The sequence below is a fragment of the Ascidia mentula genome, chromosome 4 (assembly GCF_947561715.1).
Source record: "Ascidia mentula chromosome 4, kaAscMent1.1, whole genome shotgun sequence".
In the NCBI taxonomy this organism is placed as follows: Eukaryota; Metazoa; Chordata; class Ascidiacea; order Phlebobranchia; family Ascidiidae; genus Ascidia; species Ascidia mentula.
The window spans coordinates 14467188-14482839 of NC_138569.1; the positions used below are offsets into that span (position 1 = coordinate 14467188).

Here is a 15652-nt window from a genome sequence, read left to right on the forward strand (position 1 = left end):
CATTTAAGTGAAAGTACGGCGCAAAGTTGGCAAAGATATGACGTAACAAAGCTTTAAAGAATGTCCTTCAATATGGCAAAGTACGATCATTGGCTCGAACCCGACCAAGCCCGATTGACAACTGTGGGAAAAACGCCCGCTCCCAGATTTTTCTGCGTGGCTTTAAAAACCACTAAAAATTTTTGGAGCTTTACAATCGAATTAATATGTGCGCATATTCAGGTTCATTGCTAGGATATATTCAGAACATTCTATGGATTTATGAAGCTGATTAATTTTTATCAAATCATATAAAACAATATGATACATTATTTCTAAATTTATTTGCGGCCCGCCTAACGTTTTAAGACTTAGCGGTGGCGTCGGTATTTCGTATTATTGCAACATATACGCCTATAATAAGCTAAGCTCATTTAATTAAAACGTTTTCAACAAACACAAAAATTAATCGTTTGCCCGAGGCAATTGGTTCAACGTATTACCCAGTACCGAACTACTCGTTAAAACCACTTGAAGCTTCCTGCTTGCTCTGTGTAGAATGTCTTGACCATGTTCAAGAGAATATATAGGGGCAGTGGCATCACAAGGATTGGTTTTGCGTATTTTTCAGCTGTTATCTTTGTTGGCTGCTGGCTGATTTTACGTCGCATTTCGGTTCTTGAAACAACTTCATTTTATCTCGCATCTGTGCGACTTCCGGACTTTGACACGTTAGACGGGAAAGAAACAAACTTTCATGACAAATCTCGGGAAGCGGCCTATCGCCAAAAGGTTGGTGACAAAATGGAGTCTATACTTTTACATGTTACGCATTGACAAGAACATTATTATGTTTGTAGAAGGTAATACTTCTTTGGTATAGTCCGTTTGGAAGGCACCCGACCAGGACCGTCCCCGCACAGCAATGCGGCAACTGCGAAATAACTTACGACAGAAACAAGGTGTGAAAAAACTGTGAGGCAAAAGCAGCAATTTCAATTTTTTTTACTTAGATCGAGAGTTCGGATACCGGAGCTGTTGTTTTTCACTTCAATGAATTGAAAGCTTCGTCTTTACCCCTTATCAGGTATGTGTCGTGAAGAAAGATGTCAATATACTTGATTAGTGGAAAAGTTTTGGTTGAAGTTATACTCATTGGTGTAATACTTACCCGTTAAAGCATAAATTGGAAAAAAAGTACACACCTTTAATTGTAAAAGATGAAGGATAGCTTTTTAGCTTTGTACAACTATCATTGGTAGAAACTCGCAACATTTTTATGTGTGGTGGACACACGAAAATCCTCGAACTGTAATGAAAAGAAGAAAGAATTTGAAAAAGTACGACAACTTTTTCAATCTTACAATGACTTACAGGTATTTTACATTTTCATAATTTTTTATGAGGTTTGGTTGTTTGTAGTTGGAACTTGTTTTGAGAACAGCAACTTCGAAACTTTTTGTTGCAGGCGCGATTCTGACATATATTCCCCTTATGGTACAAAAGAAGAGATTGTGGAGGAAATATGGGCGAACAAAACTGCAACTGAAGTTGTCCTCATGGAAAACGAACGTTTTGAAATGAAAAAGAAACTGGCGGTGGTGTTTATTTCAAACTGCGACAACACTCCACACGCCATTTTGCGGTTTAAATTGGTGGAGCGTCTGCACCGCCTGGGCTTGGAAATAGATCGTTTCGGAGACTGCTTTTCAGGTCCTAAAATTCCAAGACGACTGATGCCAAATACCATCCAGCAGTACAAGTTTTACTTCGCCTTTGAAAACAGCCTTTACTGTCGAGATTACATCACGGAAAAGTTTTTCAAAAATGCCTTGGGTTATGGAGCCTTGCCGGTGGTCTTTGGGGCCCTGAAAGAAGACTACGACGCGGTTGCACCGCCCCATTCTTATATTTATGCTGACGACTTTGAAACGAGCCAAGAACTCGCAGACTACATAAACTATTTGGACCACAATAACACCGCTTATCGAGAGTATTTTCAATGGAGACTCCAGCGTCCAGAACTAAACAAACGCGAAACAAAATTTTGTCAACTGTGTCGCTTTTTGCACGGGCTACATACTGACAAACATGAGTCGTACCAAACGCAAAATAAAACGAGACAATCTCATGTCGTTAAATCGCTGTCGAGCTGGTTCTATGGCACCGAGAATAAAAAATGTTTTGATTTACTTTGAATTGCTTCATTTTCTATTCACAAAAAATACAAATAAACTTACACAAAAAAATACAAAAAAGAGATTGCTTCTTTTGAAGGCAGTATTTTTTGTCAAAACATTCTATTTTACAATCCCTACAGGCAAGACCATATCTCCCTCCAAAGTTGGCCTGAATAAAATAGATCTAAGGGTTGCTCATTATATTTCTGAGAGAATCTGGTCCTCCGTTAGGCCTTTTCTTTTTCTATGCGATATCAATTTACTTTAAGTGCTATGTGCATTAATGGTACAACATGCCTTTGATTAATGTCAGGAGATTTATTTGAATAATCCATTTGTGCTATAAGCATCATCAGTTTCTTGTTTAAATGAATAGGCCCACATTTATTGCTTGAAGTGCGCACAGTTTCTACTGCAAATAGTCTATAATCATTCCAAGCAATTACAGCTGCTAGATCTCCAAATGCGCCGATAACGTAACGATATAGAAATGTGTACTAATATCAATACCAAACCATTGCGACATATGTTGACTGGGATTGTAAAAACCTCACCAGTTGTCGATTGAAATTTACCCAATATTGTATCCTTATTTTTTTAAATGTCTATCAAATATTTTAGACAGAAACAGTCAAGTACAGATTAACTTTTTTGTATTTTTCGAAAACTTCTGGCATTTTTTTAAAATATTCTTTTTTTCTGCTGTCCGAATAAAACACGTTTTTACCAAATCATAATCATGTAGGTTGCAATTTTAAAAAGAATTTTGTGTCCCAAAAAATGTACATAAAAGTAAAATCATTGATTAGGCTCATAGGGCGCTATGATCAGCCTCCAAATCAGGTTTGGTCGTTTTTCGCTTGTCGCTTGTCGCAACTGTTGTTTACAATCATCGCGACATGGCTACATGTGCGTTTTTAGCAAAAATCGTATAGCCCAGCTTAGTTTAGTTTTTGGCCAAGTCCTGATTGTCAGGCGTTTTAACGTTGCTGCTTGTCTAACAAAAGATGTTTTTTTTTATTTCTAGGTTTTCTCGTATCAAGTTACAATGAATCCGAACTGTTATTTGTTTCAAGAGTTAGCCAACAATGCCGATGCATTTACATTTCCTTTTCCTGGATTACCGAACGGAGCAGGAAATTACCACACGACACAATATATGAACAACAATCATGAACAAAGTAACAGAAACTTTAACAAGCGTTCATATGGAAAGAACAACTCTTTCAACAGAGGAGTGAAGAAAGTTAAAACTGAGAATTTCATCGATTTTTGTGACGTGTGCGATCGTGGTTTTACCACTATTGAGAAAAAGCATGAGCATTTCTCACAGCATGTAAAGGTTGGGAAATTACAAACTATTTTGATTTTTTAAATGGTTTGATAACAATAATAAGGCCCACTCCAAAGCTGTATTTTTGTTTGTTGGCCTATGTTGCATGCACAATCACAGAATTAAATCCTCTATGTAAACCAGCATGTGCACAAAACTACAGTAGTTATTTTGTTCTGTTTTCCAGTGTCAAGAAACTGGTTGCAACTTTGAAGCTCATTTCAAAATAGTTGAAATACATCGACGGAACTTGCATGGCCCAAGTATGATTAGCACGAAGTATTTTGGTTGAAATCTTTTTCAATGTGAAGTAAGACTATATGTTTGCTTGTGCACTGCTTTTATAAGAGACTGACTGTTAAACAACTTTATTCGCACGAGCTTTCGCGAGATTGATCTCGCTTCATCAGGTGCAGCAATGTGAAGTATGTTAATTTGTTTACAGATGGGCGCAAGATAAAACTAGAAACCACAGAAGACATCAATAAATGGCGTGAAGAAAGACGGAGGAACTTTCCTACCCATGATCGTGTTCAACAAAAGCAAGCTGAGGAGAATGAAAAGTTTGAGGCTGGTGCTGTTTTGCAGCAACAGTCATTCGGGTAATATTCAAATTTGCTGAGGTTGTCTGGTCTAAACTGTCAAAAAAATTGTTGTTTAGAAAATTTCGTTCTACAAATAGAGGACGAGGTGGTAAACGTTTCAGAGGAAACAGGTAAAAGCTCATGAAACACTACATATATTTTGTGTTGTACAAGCAAACAGTTTTAAGTCTTACCCACTCTTCTTATAGAGGAAATTATCATGGTACAACAAACAATAGTCCCACTACAGAAAACCACAACACTGCCACATTGCAACAGACTTATGTGCCCGAAAACCCAATGGATTTGCTAACTGAACATGAAGCTAAGAGTAATGATATTTACAAATGGTTTTTACATTATTTCCACGTTTTATCAATTAATTTTGATAGGTTGTGCAGATGGATCAGATGGTGAACAAACAAAGGAACAAAATGTCAATTTTACTGGAAGTGTTTTAGGGGGACTTGGTCAGTTGATGTCAAATTATGACAGTGACGATACATCTGACAATGAGCACAATAATATACCACCAAAGCCATGTGTTCTACAGGATGAGGATCAAACATCCCAACATTACCAGTACGCAATGATCTCTCTTAACCAGTCATGATTTTGATTTTTTGCATTGTTTTATTGGTTGTGTTTACATGACAAATTATATATTTGACACTAATTTTAAAAAACCCCTCTTAAGCAAAGTCGAAACAGTTTTTTAATGTAAACAAACAAACATGCTAATTTTGTGTAAAACAAGCAGTGGACATTCTGACAATAATACTAAAGATGTATGTACAGCAAAAAATCCAGTGAGAATTCCATGGATGTTATGAGATTACCTCCCATCAAAAGGCCTTCTCACCAAGCCAGGGGTAAAAGCAATCACAAACCAACATATCAATCACGACTGGCAAGACCATCTCTCCTCCGGAAGGTAACCAGTCTTTGTTCAATTATTTTACACTAAATTGGAGCTAGAATGTTTTTTCAAAGGTTAGTTTACAATTACTGGAATAGCCGAGCCAATTCACGCTACATCAGAATTTATTTTTTTTGAAATGTTAATGGCAACGAATTATATGCCAGGATGGCACATTGTGTTGGTAATGGACCCAATTAAAAAAATTTAAACTACTACAGCATTTTCGATAAGACTTACTGGCATCTTGTTCAATAATTCATCAAATTAGATATTTAAACAAACTGCACATTGTCTTTCATGCCCACTGTTACTACTGTTTTCTAACTTGTTGAATGTCTTACAGCTGCTGGAGCCCGAAATGCGGCGTGAACGTAACGATATTTTGCAGTGCGTACGATACATCGTCAGTAACAACTTTTTTGTTGATCAAGTGCCAGCGCTCTGACAAAATCTTCGTGACGTGAAGCTTTTTATTTTTCATTACTTTACTATTTCTCTCTGTTGGTGAATAACTCTCGTACGCTTAGTGCGAAATAAAGAGGAAAACTGTTGCGTCGGCGTTGAGCGAAAAAGGTGGCGGAGTAAATATTTAAACATTTTAGTCGATTACCAGCCGCTACTTAGTTGTAGTTGAATAACTCTGAATAAAAAGAAAACAGAATGCCCGTAAGTGCGATAATAGATATTTGATGAATTATGAAGACCAGCGATGTAGAGGATGGCCTTGCGGTATCTTACCATGGAAATGGTTCTTTTCACACAGTGGTTGACAGCGACAATATTAACCAGTTAGATATCATTTAAGTGTCACGTGAACATCATGACAAGTAAACCGATAACAACAAATAAACTGTTCCTTGAATACAATCGGGTACACGCCGAACACATCCTTTCCTGTTTGGTAAAGTGTGGATTCCCTTTGTTTATATTCCAGTATTTCCATACTTTCCACGTGGTTTTGCAATGGCCAACTTGGGCATTTACACAAGTTAGAAAGGCGTCCCACCTGCAAGGGAAAGCTGGTTTATGAGAGCTTTCCACTCCATCGGGGATCCCTTTTATATTTGAGATATCAAGTTTTCAAAGTACATGAAATTCTATCAAAATTATTTTAGAATTTCTAAAGATTTTTTAACTTACCGACAAACCGTGTTTGGGTTTTGACGTTGAAGAGGTATAGACTGGACTTGAAACATGCACTCGTCGAATGAGGCTTTCATACCTCTAACTAAACATTTCTGCTTGTCCTCTGAAACAACAAACATGATTTTCCACTATGCATATTGTTCAGCTGTTTTTGACGACCTAAAAGCTGAATGAATCCTACACAGGGGCCAAACACCGGGCCTCGGCCGACACCAATCTGTACCGAAAAAAAACTATTTGCCATGATTTGAGAATACAATAACACGCAGCTACGAATACAGGCTGTGCGCTAATCCAGTCACCAAATGACTGTCACGTGGTGTTGTCCTTGTCAAGGCTCTCTTACTGATACAACGAGTATTGTAGCAGGCGTACATTTTACATTCATCATTATTTCTTTATACTGTGTTTATCTGCTAAACCTTGACGGTCATTCTTTAAAACCACCGCTTTCGTTAAATCGGTCCGTAGTAATGCAGAAAAGGTTTAGGACCTTCGCGCTGAAGGATATCCTATACCGCGAAGTGTGGAATAAATGGAAAATTTAAGGTTAAAAATATGTTTTATAAACTCACGATCCTCAATCTCTTTGCACTTTAACTCCGCTTCTGTGAAGTAAAGTTTGTCACTGGCGTCGGAATTCCAGACAATCCAGTAACTCCACTGGTCTGTGCACATATGATCGTATCGTGCAACACAGTCCTGTAATACAGAAACACGTTGCTCCAATATTTTGACAGTTCTTGGTGTGAAGCGAAATGTCTTTTGACCTACCTTAAATGCACTATAGCGACAGTTGAATTTCCGACTTAGGGGATGCTTCGGAAAGTGGCTTCTGATTATTACACAGTAATTGAAGACTTTAATCGGATTGCAAATACCACCTGAAAGCAAAGCATGAGATATATATTTTTGCCCATTATAATCTGTGCGAATAAAAATATCTAGTTTTAATTGGTGAGTTTATTTTGCACTACCATCACCGTCTGATTTGTATACAAGCAAAGTCACATATACCTTTAAATATAAGTGACTTCTCTGTAGTGGATTGTTCACCAATCACAATTAGCTTAGGAGTCTGGGTCGGTGTGGATAAAGTTGAAAGACTCTTCGTGGATGTTGTGGGCAATACCGTCATTACAGTACGGGTCGGTGCTGTACTTGACGTGGTTACAATTGTTGTCACATCAGAAGGCATCACAGCATGAGACATCGATGTTGTTGTAGTTGAAAGGGATGTTTGGAAAGTGGACAAAGGCGTGGAAGTGGTATTAGGTTTATGAGTTGAGTTTACAATAGCAACTGATACACGTGTTGCCGCATAAGCTGTTGAATTATTAGGCGTTGCTAAGGATGTTACGTTTAAAACCGTGGACGCCGCCGCAGTGGAAGTTTCGTTGCCCCATATACTGTCATTTTCACTATTGTAGAGTGACCAATCAATTTCGTTGTAATCTTTGTCAAATTCGCCGAACTCGTTTGAGGCAGTTGTGACGTCAAGTGCATCATCGTCGAAGGTCACTGCTCTTGTGGTTTCGAGTACTGGGGTCGTGACAGAAGTTGTAGGTTCAGGTGTGGTGGTTGGCGGCGGGTGAAGTTCGAGATATTTGAGTGCGGCGATGGCGGACTGGAAACACGCGTTGTAGTCCAGGGCCACTTCGTTTGTCCTGTAAAAGCAAGAGGAGCAGATTGGGTTAATCCAAAACAAAAACCAGCTTTAAAATGGAATTATACAAATATAAATTGTTTAAATTATGAAAGCAACAAAAATAAAATGTAAAAGCGACAAAGCTTCGCCAACTCAATGATTACGTCTGACAAAACAAAAAAAAAACAAAAAAAATCCAAAAATTTAGATGTGACCCACATTATACTTTATGAATTGAAACACATTTTTTTACGCAAATTGGGATTTTTATGCAAATTGGGTAACAGGGAATGCAACCTACTTGTAAGTCGTGCGATCATCGGTAAACTCATCATTTATATTCGGCCCACCAACGAGAGCTCCGTAAAGAATGTGGGGATTACTGTTTTGAGTGTCACGGGCCTCATATCCACAAACTTGACCGTTGTCGGGGCAGGAGCTAGACCTGTCAAAAGAAATTGTTTGCCAAGATTTGGGGGACGTTTGATTTTTTTCACGGTTCACAAATACAAAAAGCAAATCATTCTTATTGGATTGTTACAAAGAAAGCACCCGTAGAAATTTAAAAATTGACATTCTAACTTGAAAAGTTACACGGCATAAACTCCCAAACTAATTTCGACTGGCGCTCAGGGGCAAGACTAGTATTTCTAATTAAATTCCCGATGTTAATTCCTTGGGAAATCGCAGTTTAGAAACAAGTTAGAACCCCGACCTGTGATGAGGCCTCGTCGGAGGATTCGCTCCATAACCAACCACATAACTTCCCAGACCGCTGTCGCCCAACATGTAATGAATTTGCCGTTTTCCAAACTCTCGAAACTTTTCCGATTCGATTCCGATATTTGCGGCTCCCAAGCAAATGTACGCTGCACCGGCCGCATGACGTAACGGACCCCACTCGTTTAGGAAAAGTAACCCGCGCGGGGTGTACCTGTGGGGTAGGAAAAGACGACTATAAGATTTTTTGCATTCTTGAAGAACACACAGTTATGATCAAATCAATTTTGAAACAAAATGGAAAACTAGTGACGATATATCATACATAGGGCTATAGTTTAAAAATAGTTTTTTACATTCGACTGCAAAACTTACGGAGCTCCATGTTCAGGTTGTAACTTGTTGCAAAACTGTCTTATCGCTTTAATATAGGTCATTTTTTTAGTAATTTGTGCCAAGAGCAGCTGAACACCTGGAGTCTTTTGGTCCCAGTTGAAACCACTCAGAGGATTGTGAGAAGCTGGTGGGATTTGACGATAGTTCTCCTTTATCAAATAATTAAAAAGTAAATGAGAGGAACTTAAAGCGGCAATGTGATTGAATAAGCAAAATTTGTATCCTCAAAGGACTGAGGCATAAGTTTATAAGATAAAATCTCCTTACCAATTCTTTTCCTCAAAAGTTAATGTAATTGCTTAACATTCAAAAAGTTTTGTTTGCATTTAGCTTAAAATGTGTGACCATACACTCAATAGTGGTTTACAAAACACGTTGTCAACTTTTTTGTGGAAACTCTTCAACAAACTTCTTGCAGCTGAAAGTCACACTGGCCATAAACAAAGCATTTGATGTAATTACTGAAATAAGTTTGCTGTTGTGCTTTCGTTAGCAACAGTTCGTAGCTTGAAAATATTACCTCTGCTTTATGTAAAAATGATCTGTCTTGTGTTGCAATGTAAAGCCATGTTGCTGCCCACGCCAACTCATCATGAAAGCCGGAGAACGACCGATAAAACAGCTTCACATCAGGAACAGATCTACAAAAACATCCGGTTACTTTCCAAATTAGCTAAGAAAAACATTCCACTTGGACTGCGTTTGTTAGTCGCATCGAATGGCGAATTGGCCTACTGGCCATCCGAACCTCGCTTCTTACCAGTTATAAATGACTCCACCATATCAATATCTAACCTGTGGTAAATTTCCCTGTGTTGCACTGCAAAGTTGTAGAGTTGTCGAGAATGGGTGATGAGAATCTTGGAGTAATTAAAATCAACTCTGCTAAAAACTACGGCTGCTGCTGCCAAAGCTGCCGCGGTTTCACCCGCCAGTTCACTTCCCGGTTTAGATGAAGTGATCTTGAACGCAGGTCGCTTGACGGAGGTCATTCTGTCCGGAGTCGTCCAGTGGTTGTGATCCAATTTGCCCGATCCCACCTAAAGAAGCAGAGTTGGAGTTATGGAGAGTTTTCGATCCATTGAGGTAAAGCTCTCATTGGCGCCAAGTATACAGCAGAAGAACTAAAGTGTTACTGATGTTGACGGCAGACTATACCTGAGCGTACAGTTCGTTTGGTGCAACATGACATTTGATGAAGTAATCAGTCGCCCATTTTATCGCCTTCATCGCATTTTCCATCTCTCCGGCTTCCTCGTATGCTTCACGATATTGCTGCATTCCCCACGCCAGCACGGTGGTGGTGAAAGCCATGGGGAAGTTGAATTTGACGTAGTCGCCAGCATCGAAATATCCGCCACTGAGAGGTTTAAGAAACTTTTAGGATATGATCGTTTCTAATGCTGAACGTAAAATGTTCGCAAGTACGAGTGTGTAAGGATATGTCCACTTTTGCGTATTTTTTTACCTTTGCATTAATTAAATGAATTACAGAAATCTTTCCAAGTTAACACAAAACTAAAAAAAAACAAATAAAAGTATTTCAAATAAACATTCATGTTCATTCATGTCTCATGCGGCACTAATTATTTTGCATAAAGCATGATTATTCGACCGCTTTTCGAAAAGCGTTTACATGCAAATGAAATAACGCGACCACGGATTAGGATTAGCTGCATCTAGTCCATTGAGCCGTTTTAATTTTGGTTTTTGCAATTTGACTTTTCATATATGTACGTATTCCAAGTTATGTAAGACGATGCGTCATTCGAATGCAAGAGCACCTAATGTACATAGTGTCTACCTTAAATCCTCGCCATTGGAACCTGAATCATTGACGAAAGCCGATTTTCGCCACGGAATGCGGTTATCGGGCGGAAGTTCCCCAGAACGTTGTGCCTCGTAGAAAAGCAAGGACTTTCGAAGAACTTCGTCGTAATCGTGTTTTACGGCAAAGTTACGCAAGATTTGTGACTGCAATTCTTCTGGGTTGGGCTCCGAGAAAGTTTGACCGGTGACCTACGTAAAATGTAACCGACAAACATCTATGATATCTATACAAATTAATAAATATCTATGAATTCTACAATATATGAGTGCCGCTATATATGAGTCTTATTCGATCTGTAGCCTACAACAAACTGACCATTTAGACATGCAGTCTTTGTTATCATGCCAAATTGCATACAACTTTAAACAAACTAGTGTCTGCTAATGGTTGTGCTGATCAAGTGTTACCTGCAATTCTAAGATACCGGCTGCCAGCGTCTGCAAGCCAGCGTTGTAATCCAAAGCCACTCCGTTCTGCTGAAAATCGTCTCGCGAATCGTCGAATTTGTCCCATCTACAAACAGGCAGAAGTTTCGAAACGGCTGGTTGAAAAAAAGGGTTAAAAAGAGAAAAATTGGTTGTGAAATTGCGAACAAAAGCACTTGATTTAATACAGAATCAGCCGGGTATTCCTTATTGAAGTGAAATTAATAAACGTGCCGTATCAGTCTATATGTGTTAAATTCTTTCTCTGATTGGCATTCTTTTGTAAAAGACTGACTTTTGTAATTATTGAAGTGAATAATTCGTGAAAATAAGGAAGTGACGATGCCTTATGACTAAAAATGTGAACCTATATTATAACAGGCTGATAAATTATAAAAGCAAGTGATTTGTGTGCGCAAGATAACAAATGTTTTTTGAAGCTCAAGAGTCCCACATTCCATGCATAAAGTCATTTCTACATATGCACTTTCTACATTCGGATTTCTTAAGATTGATAACTTACTTATCGGGGCCTCCAACCATTGCACCAATTAGCATATTGGGATTGGGACGGTCAGCTTCCTTGTCAGCCCAAGTACATGTGGCGGGTTGATCGGGACATGAGCTGCCTCGGTGGTGAGGTTGTAGCGGGAAGTTGTCCCCGAAACCCACGACGTAACTTTGACCACCATCACCTATAATAAACACAAACTGTTTGTTTTTGTGTGTTGTGTGGAGGGTTTGGTTATACACAGGCGATTCGCTGCGCAGCCGTTGAAAACCAGCAGATGTGATGTAGCGATTCTGCGGATGTTGTCAAATGTTGCAACAATGCGCAACTGAAAACTGTGTATGGTGCAATCATGACGAAACACAACAATTCAATACAAACCACCAAAAATTAATTGAATTTCTCTGTTGGAAAATCCCATGAAAGTACGTAATCTTATGTTGATTTCTGTTTTTTGTTAGAACTGTTTTACATACAGAGGTTTCTAATTTGCATGAATTACATTCTTTTGGTGAAGTCGCCATAAACTGTGCCATTATAACTACACGAAAAAGTCGATGGCCAGTACAGCACTTACTGCCACAATTTACAAAACCGAAAAGATGTTTAAAAATTTACCTATGTTAAAGCCCTCGGAATTTCACAAATTAGATATCTTTGAGTGAAACTACCTTCTAAATTCCCGTTACAATGAGCAGAATATAAATTAATGCACTACCCGTGCTTATTATACGACAACCACTCACCCAAGATGTAGGAAAGTTGACTGTGAGCCAAGCGACGAAACGGATCCGACCTCAAACCCATTTTGGCCGCCATAAGACAGATGACACCTATGTTGGCGGCATGTCTGTTCGGCCCCCACTCACTTACATAAAGTAGACCTTTGCGGGTGTACACACCTCCAGCGTTGGGAAGCTTGGAGTCACAAAAGTCCGATATCTGATATTTGTATGTGTTTCTGAAGACAACGTGTGGTTGTATTATTATTTGTACTCAGCATTGCATGAGTAATGACGGAACATACCAAAATAAACCAGAATACAATGGTTTGGGTTCACAAATATTTTTTAAATAATAAATATAAAAACTTTTCAGTTTAGATCGATGAAGTCAAATTGAAATCTTGCAATATTGTACATAACCGGCCACACCAGCGGTTCATATTAAACTTGCGTTTTAAGTTGTAAAAGGAAAATGCTGCTTGGGCTTACTCGTTGGTGAGTTGTGCCAGAAGTGTTGCGGCACCTATTCGTTTGTCGTCCCAACTAAACGTTGTAACATCGTCTTTATTCGTGTCTTTCGAAAATCGGTGTTTGGCCAAATCCAGATACTTCTGCTCCCCCGTAGCTTTGTGAAGCCAAGCAGCCCCCCATGCCAGTTCGTCCCAGTAGCCGCTCCATGACCTACAAAAATAATATTTTAATAATTATGTTAAAAGCTTGTTAAAAGATATAGGGGGCGGAGACGCAATATCTTGCCAATATTAACATTATTAATACTTTAATTCTATATTTTGATGAAAAAAACTATTTCTTTATGACAAGGTCATGACGGATATTGGAATATCTAGAACGGAAAACAAGCAACCGCGTTTTACTTGTAAGACTGGGCGGCCTCAGGAATGGACTCGTGGTACAACCCTCTGTATCGGTCAGCAAATGTGTAAAGTTCCTTTGCGTGTTTTATCAGCAGTCTGACAAATAAACGATATCAATTAGCTGTGTGAACTATACAGTATTGGCGCACGCGCAAAACTTTACCTCGAGTAAGTTAAGTTTGAGTTTTTGAAAACCATTGCTGTGGCTGCAAGTGCAGCAGCTGTTTCCGCAGCCAGATCTGACCCTGGCTGAAACCTGGTGATTTTAAAGGAAGGCCGAACTTTCTTGTAGTCTTCTGCTCTTCCCCAGTAAGCTTCGTCAATCTTTGGAGTTGAAACCTAACAAAAAGTAAAGTTTTACATCAGCAAAATAATTTCATTAAAAATTCAATTTAAATATTTTGTCAACTTTCCATCTCTTGCATTTTTCAATCAATGGTTTCACTTACTATTTCTAAAAGTTTCGGGTATAGATTAAATACTGTACAAATTAAATGAATATTGGCTGAATATGCATGCAATTGACTATAATTTTTTTGTTGGTTTGTATTCTTTAAAAACGAACACGCAGCCATACCTGACCATAGTACTTGTATTTAGACACGTGACACTTAATGAAGTAATCCGTTGCCCACTTGAGGGCGTTCATGACGTGTGGAATCTGATAGGATGCTAGATAAGCGTTTCGAAATTCAAGCAAACCCCACGCCATCATGGTAGTGGAGAAAGCCATAGGAAACCCGTATTTGATGTAACCCCCGTCTGAAATAGAAAAACCTATCAATTATCTGATCTATAACACCAAACAAGTTTTCTTACCATTGTAATAACCACCACTCAAGTCATGGTTTGCGTCTGAACCATCTCTCAGTGCAGAATGTGATCTCCACGCTATTCGATTGTTGGGAGGAAGGAGCCCGGACCGTTGGGATTCGAAGAACAACAAAGACTTAGTCAAGACATCACGCAGGTTGTACCGCAAGTTTAAGTCGGCCAGGTTTGGTGGTTCGACCGTCGTTGTGGTTTCTGGTGTTCTGTTGAAAACGTTCAAGATAAAAATGATGAATTTTGTGTGAACAAATAATATTGCCCGGATTTTTAGCTCAGGTGTATTTGACATGCCTTTTATTGTGGATTTTGAAAAAATGTTTACTATTAAGTTGTAGCCAGCTTTGATACTATACTTTTGGACCTACAGACGAATGTGGAAGAAATGTTAGCATATTTTTCTGAGGTGTAATAATTTTAAAACTATTTACCTTTAAAAAACTCTCTAAAGATTGCAACATGTGCGCAACATTGCAAAAAAATACGAGATGATTGTTAGATACTAAGTTTTTTTCCTTCAAATTTTTTTTTAAATTCGTGCTTTTGAAGTTCACAGATATAAACCTGGTTGTTCTGGTTGTGGGAGTTGTTGTGCTGACAAGATTCCACCAAGGCCCCACAAATGTGGTTGTTGTGATTCCCAGAGATGTCGAAGTGGTTGATCTGGTTGTTTGAGTCACAACAGGGCTGCAACAAAAGTTTGTCCTGTTACGTAAAACTAGCAAAACATATGGAGCAGATTCATACTTGGGTGTCGGTGGCTCGGTTACCCCGTTGATAGCGCGGTTAAGGGCAACTCTTACATTTTCACGTTCGTATGCGAGTGAAACGAAGAATACCTCGGCCTTCGGAAGTTTGCCTTCGATTTCTGTCAACAGGTTAACATCGGTTAATGGAATATTGAAACTAAACCCAAAAACATAATTTTATTCAATTTATTCACTACAAGGAAATCTCATTTAGTAATCCCATTTGAAATATTTTAATCGCTCCGGTAAAAAATACCCACTTTTACTACTGGATAGGCTAAATGTAAAACACATGCACACGCCACAGAGAAAAGTCAATATATATCTTACTGCCACGACATTGAAAAGGACGTTCTTTCGATTGCGGCGGGTATATTTCCTTGTTGTGTTCGTCGTAGAGAAAAACATATCTGGTCTTATCGGGGTAAATTCCAATTCTCCTCGTTTCATCAATCTTACACAAAACTCATTATGTCACACATCCACATCACACTGAGCACAAGTTGAACTCACCACACAGTCGTCCACGGGAATATCAAATATTACGTATATCATCCATCCCAGTGTGTAGGACTTAACTAGTGGCACAGTGACTTGGGCCTGAAACCCGCCTGGCCACTCAGTGGTTACCTCAAACGTACACTCCACAGCGTCTGACATTGCCAACCTCACAAACCCAAGCAACACTACACCCAGCAATGCTGGAAAAATCTTGTTGTACATTCTATAGCCCTCGAATAGGAATCAGTCTTATTTCATTTCGCTATGTTGCAACACGTCAACTGTGGTGATTTTGCGGC

At 38.9% G+C, this 15652-nt stretch overlaps 3 protein-coding genes across 3 annotated transcripts; 2 read left to right on the plus strand and 1 right to left on the minus strand.

Annotated features, from left to right (window-relative positions):
* The first annotated feature begins 549 nt into the window (after window positions 1-549).
* Window positions 550-2177, plus strand: LOC145898134 (3-galactosyl-N-acetylglucosaminide 4-alpha-L-fucosyltransferase FUT3-like). The gene is made up of 5 exons (XM_082986568.1): window positions 550-771; window positions 840-941; window positions 993-1066; window positions 1242-1355; window positions 1448-2177. Exons 1-5 carry the CDS (start codon window positions 550-552, stop codon window positions 2175-2177), a joined length of 1242 nt encoding a protein of 413 aa, XP_082842694.1.
* A 1030-nt stretch (window positions 2178-3207) lies between these two features.
* On the plus strand, window positions 3208-5460 carry LOC145897483 (FMR1-interacting protein NUFIP1-like). Its single transcript, XM_082985794.1, has 8 exons — window positions 3208-3501; window positions 3680-3755; window positions 3938-4094; window positions 4154-4207; window positions 4286-4407; window positions 4469-4658; window positions 4875-5010; window positions 5342-5460. The coding sequence occupies exons 1-8, from the start codon at window positions 3208-3210 to the stop codon at window positions 5441-5443; spliced, it is 1131 nt and encodes a 376-aa protein (XP_082841920.1). The 3' UTR covers window positions 5444-5460.
* A 323-nt stretch (window positions 5461-5783) lies between these two features.
* LOC145897482 (uncharacterized) lies at window positions 5784-15611 on the minus strand. The gene is made up of 24 exons (XM_082985793.1): window positions 15366-15611; window positions 15183-15306; window positions 14851-14971; window positions 14668-14790; window positions 14095-14309; window positions 13853-14037; window positions 13439-13614; window positions 13276-13371; window positions 12890-13081; window positions 12422-12636; window positions 11688-11859; window positions 11147-11252; window positions 10713-10927; window positions 10067-10268; window positions 9704-9948; window positions 9429-9549; window positions 8888-9057; window positions 8508-8726; window positions 8094-8237; window positions 7162-7811; window positions 6919-7028; window positions 6720-6846; window positions 6139-6247; window positions 5784-6004 (listed from the first exon to the last, which is right to left on the minus strand). The coding sequence occupies exons 1-24, from the start codon at window positions 15573-15575 to the stop codon at window positions 5806-5808; spliced, it is 4446 nt and encodes a 1481-aa protein (XP_082841919.1). The 5' UTR covers window positions 15576-15611; the 3' UTR covers window positions 5784-5805.
* Window positions 15612-15652: the final 41 nt, after the last annotated feature.

What these genes read in the sequence shown, in the direction of transcription:
- LOC145897483 (XM_082985794.1), top strand. Translation starts at nt 3,208, where the DNA reads ATGAATCCGAACTGTTATTTGTTTCAAGAGTTAGCCAACAATGCCGAT. An exon ending in TTGCAGCAACAGTCATTCGG is followed by an intron (nt 4,095 to 4,153) that starts GTAATATTCAAA and finishes ATTGTTGTTTAG; the next exon opens with AAAATTTCGTTCTACAAATA. An exon ending in CAAACATCCCAACATTACCA is followed by an intron (nt 4,659 to 4,874) that starts GTACGCAATGAT and finishes ATGTATGTACAG; the next exon opens with CAAAAAATCCAGTGAGAATT.
- LOC145898134 (XM_082986568.1), top strand. Translation starts at nt 550, where the DNA reads ATGTTCAAGAGAATATATAGGGGCAGTGGCATCACAAGGATTGGTTTT. An exon ending in TAACTTACGACAGAAACAAG is followed by an intron (nt 942 to 992) that starts GTGTGAAAAAAC and finishes TTTTTTACTTAG; the next exon opens with ATCGAGAGTTCGGATACCGG. An exon ending in AATCTTACAATGACTTACAG is followed by an intron (nt 1,356 to 1,447) that starts GTATTTTACATT and finishes TTTTTGTTGCAG; the next exon opens with GCGCGATTCTGACATATATT.
- LOC145897482 (XM_082985793.1), bottom strand. Translation starts at nt 15,575, where the DNA reads ATGTACAACAAGATTTTTCCAGCATTGCTGGGTGTAGTGTTGCTTGGG. An exon ending in GAGGCCGCCCAGTCTTACAA is followed by an intron (nt 13,082 to 13,275) that starts GTAAAACGCGGT and finishes TTATTTTTGTAG; the next exon opens with GTCATGGAGCGGCTACTGGG. An exon ending in CTGGCACAACTCACCAACGA is followed by an intron (nt 12,637 to 12,889) that starts GTAAGCCCAAGC and finishes CGTTGTCTTCAG; the next exon opens with AAACACATACAAATATCAGA.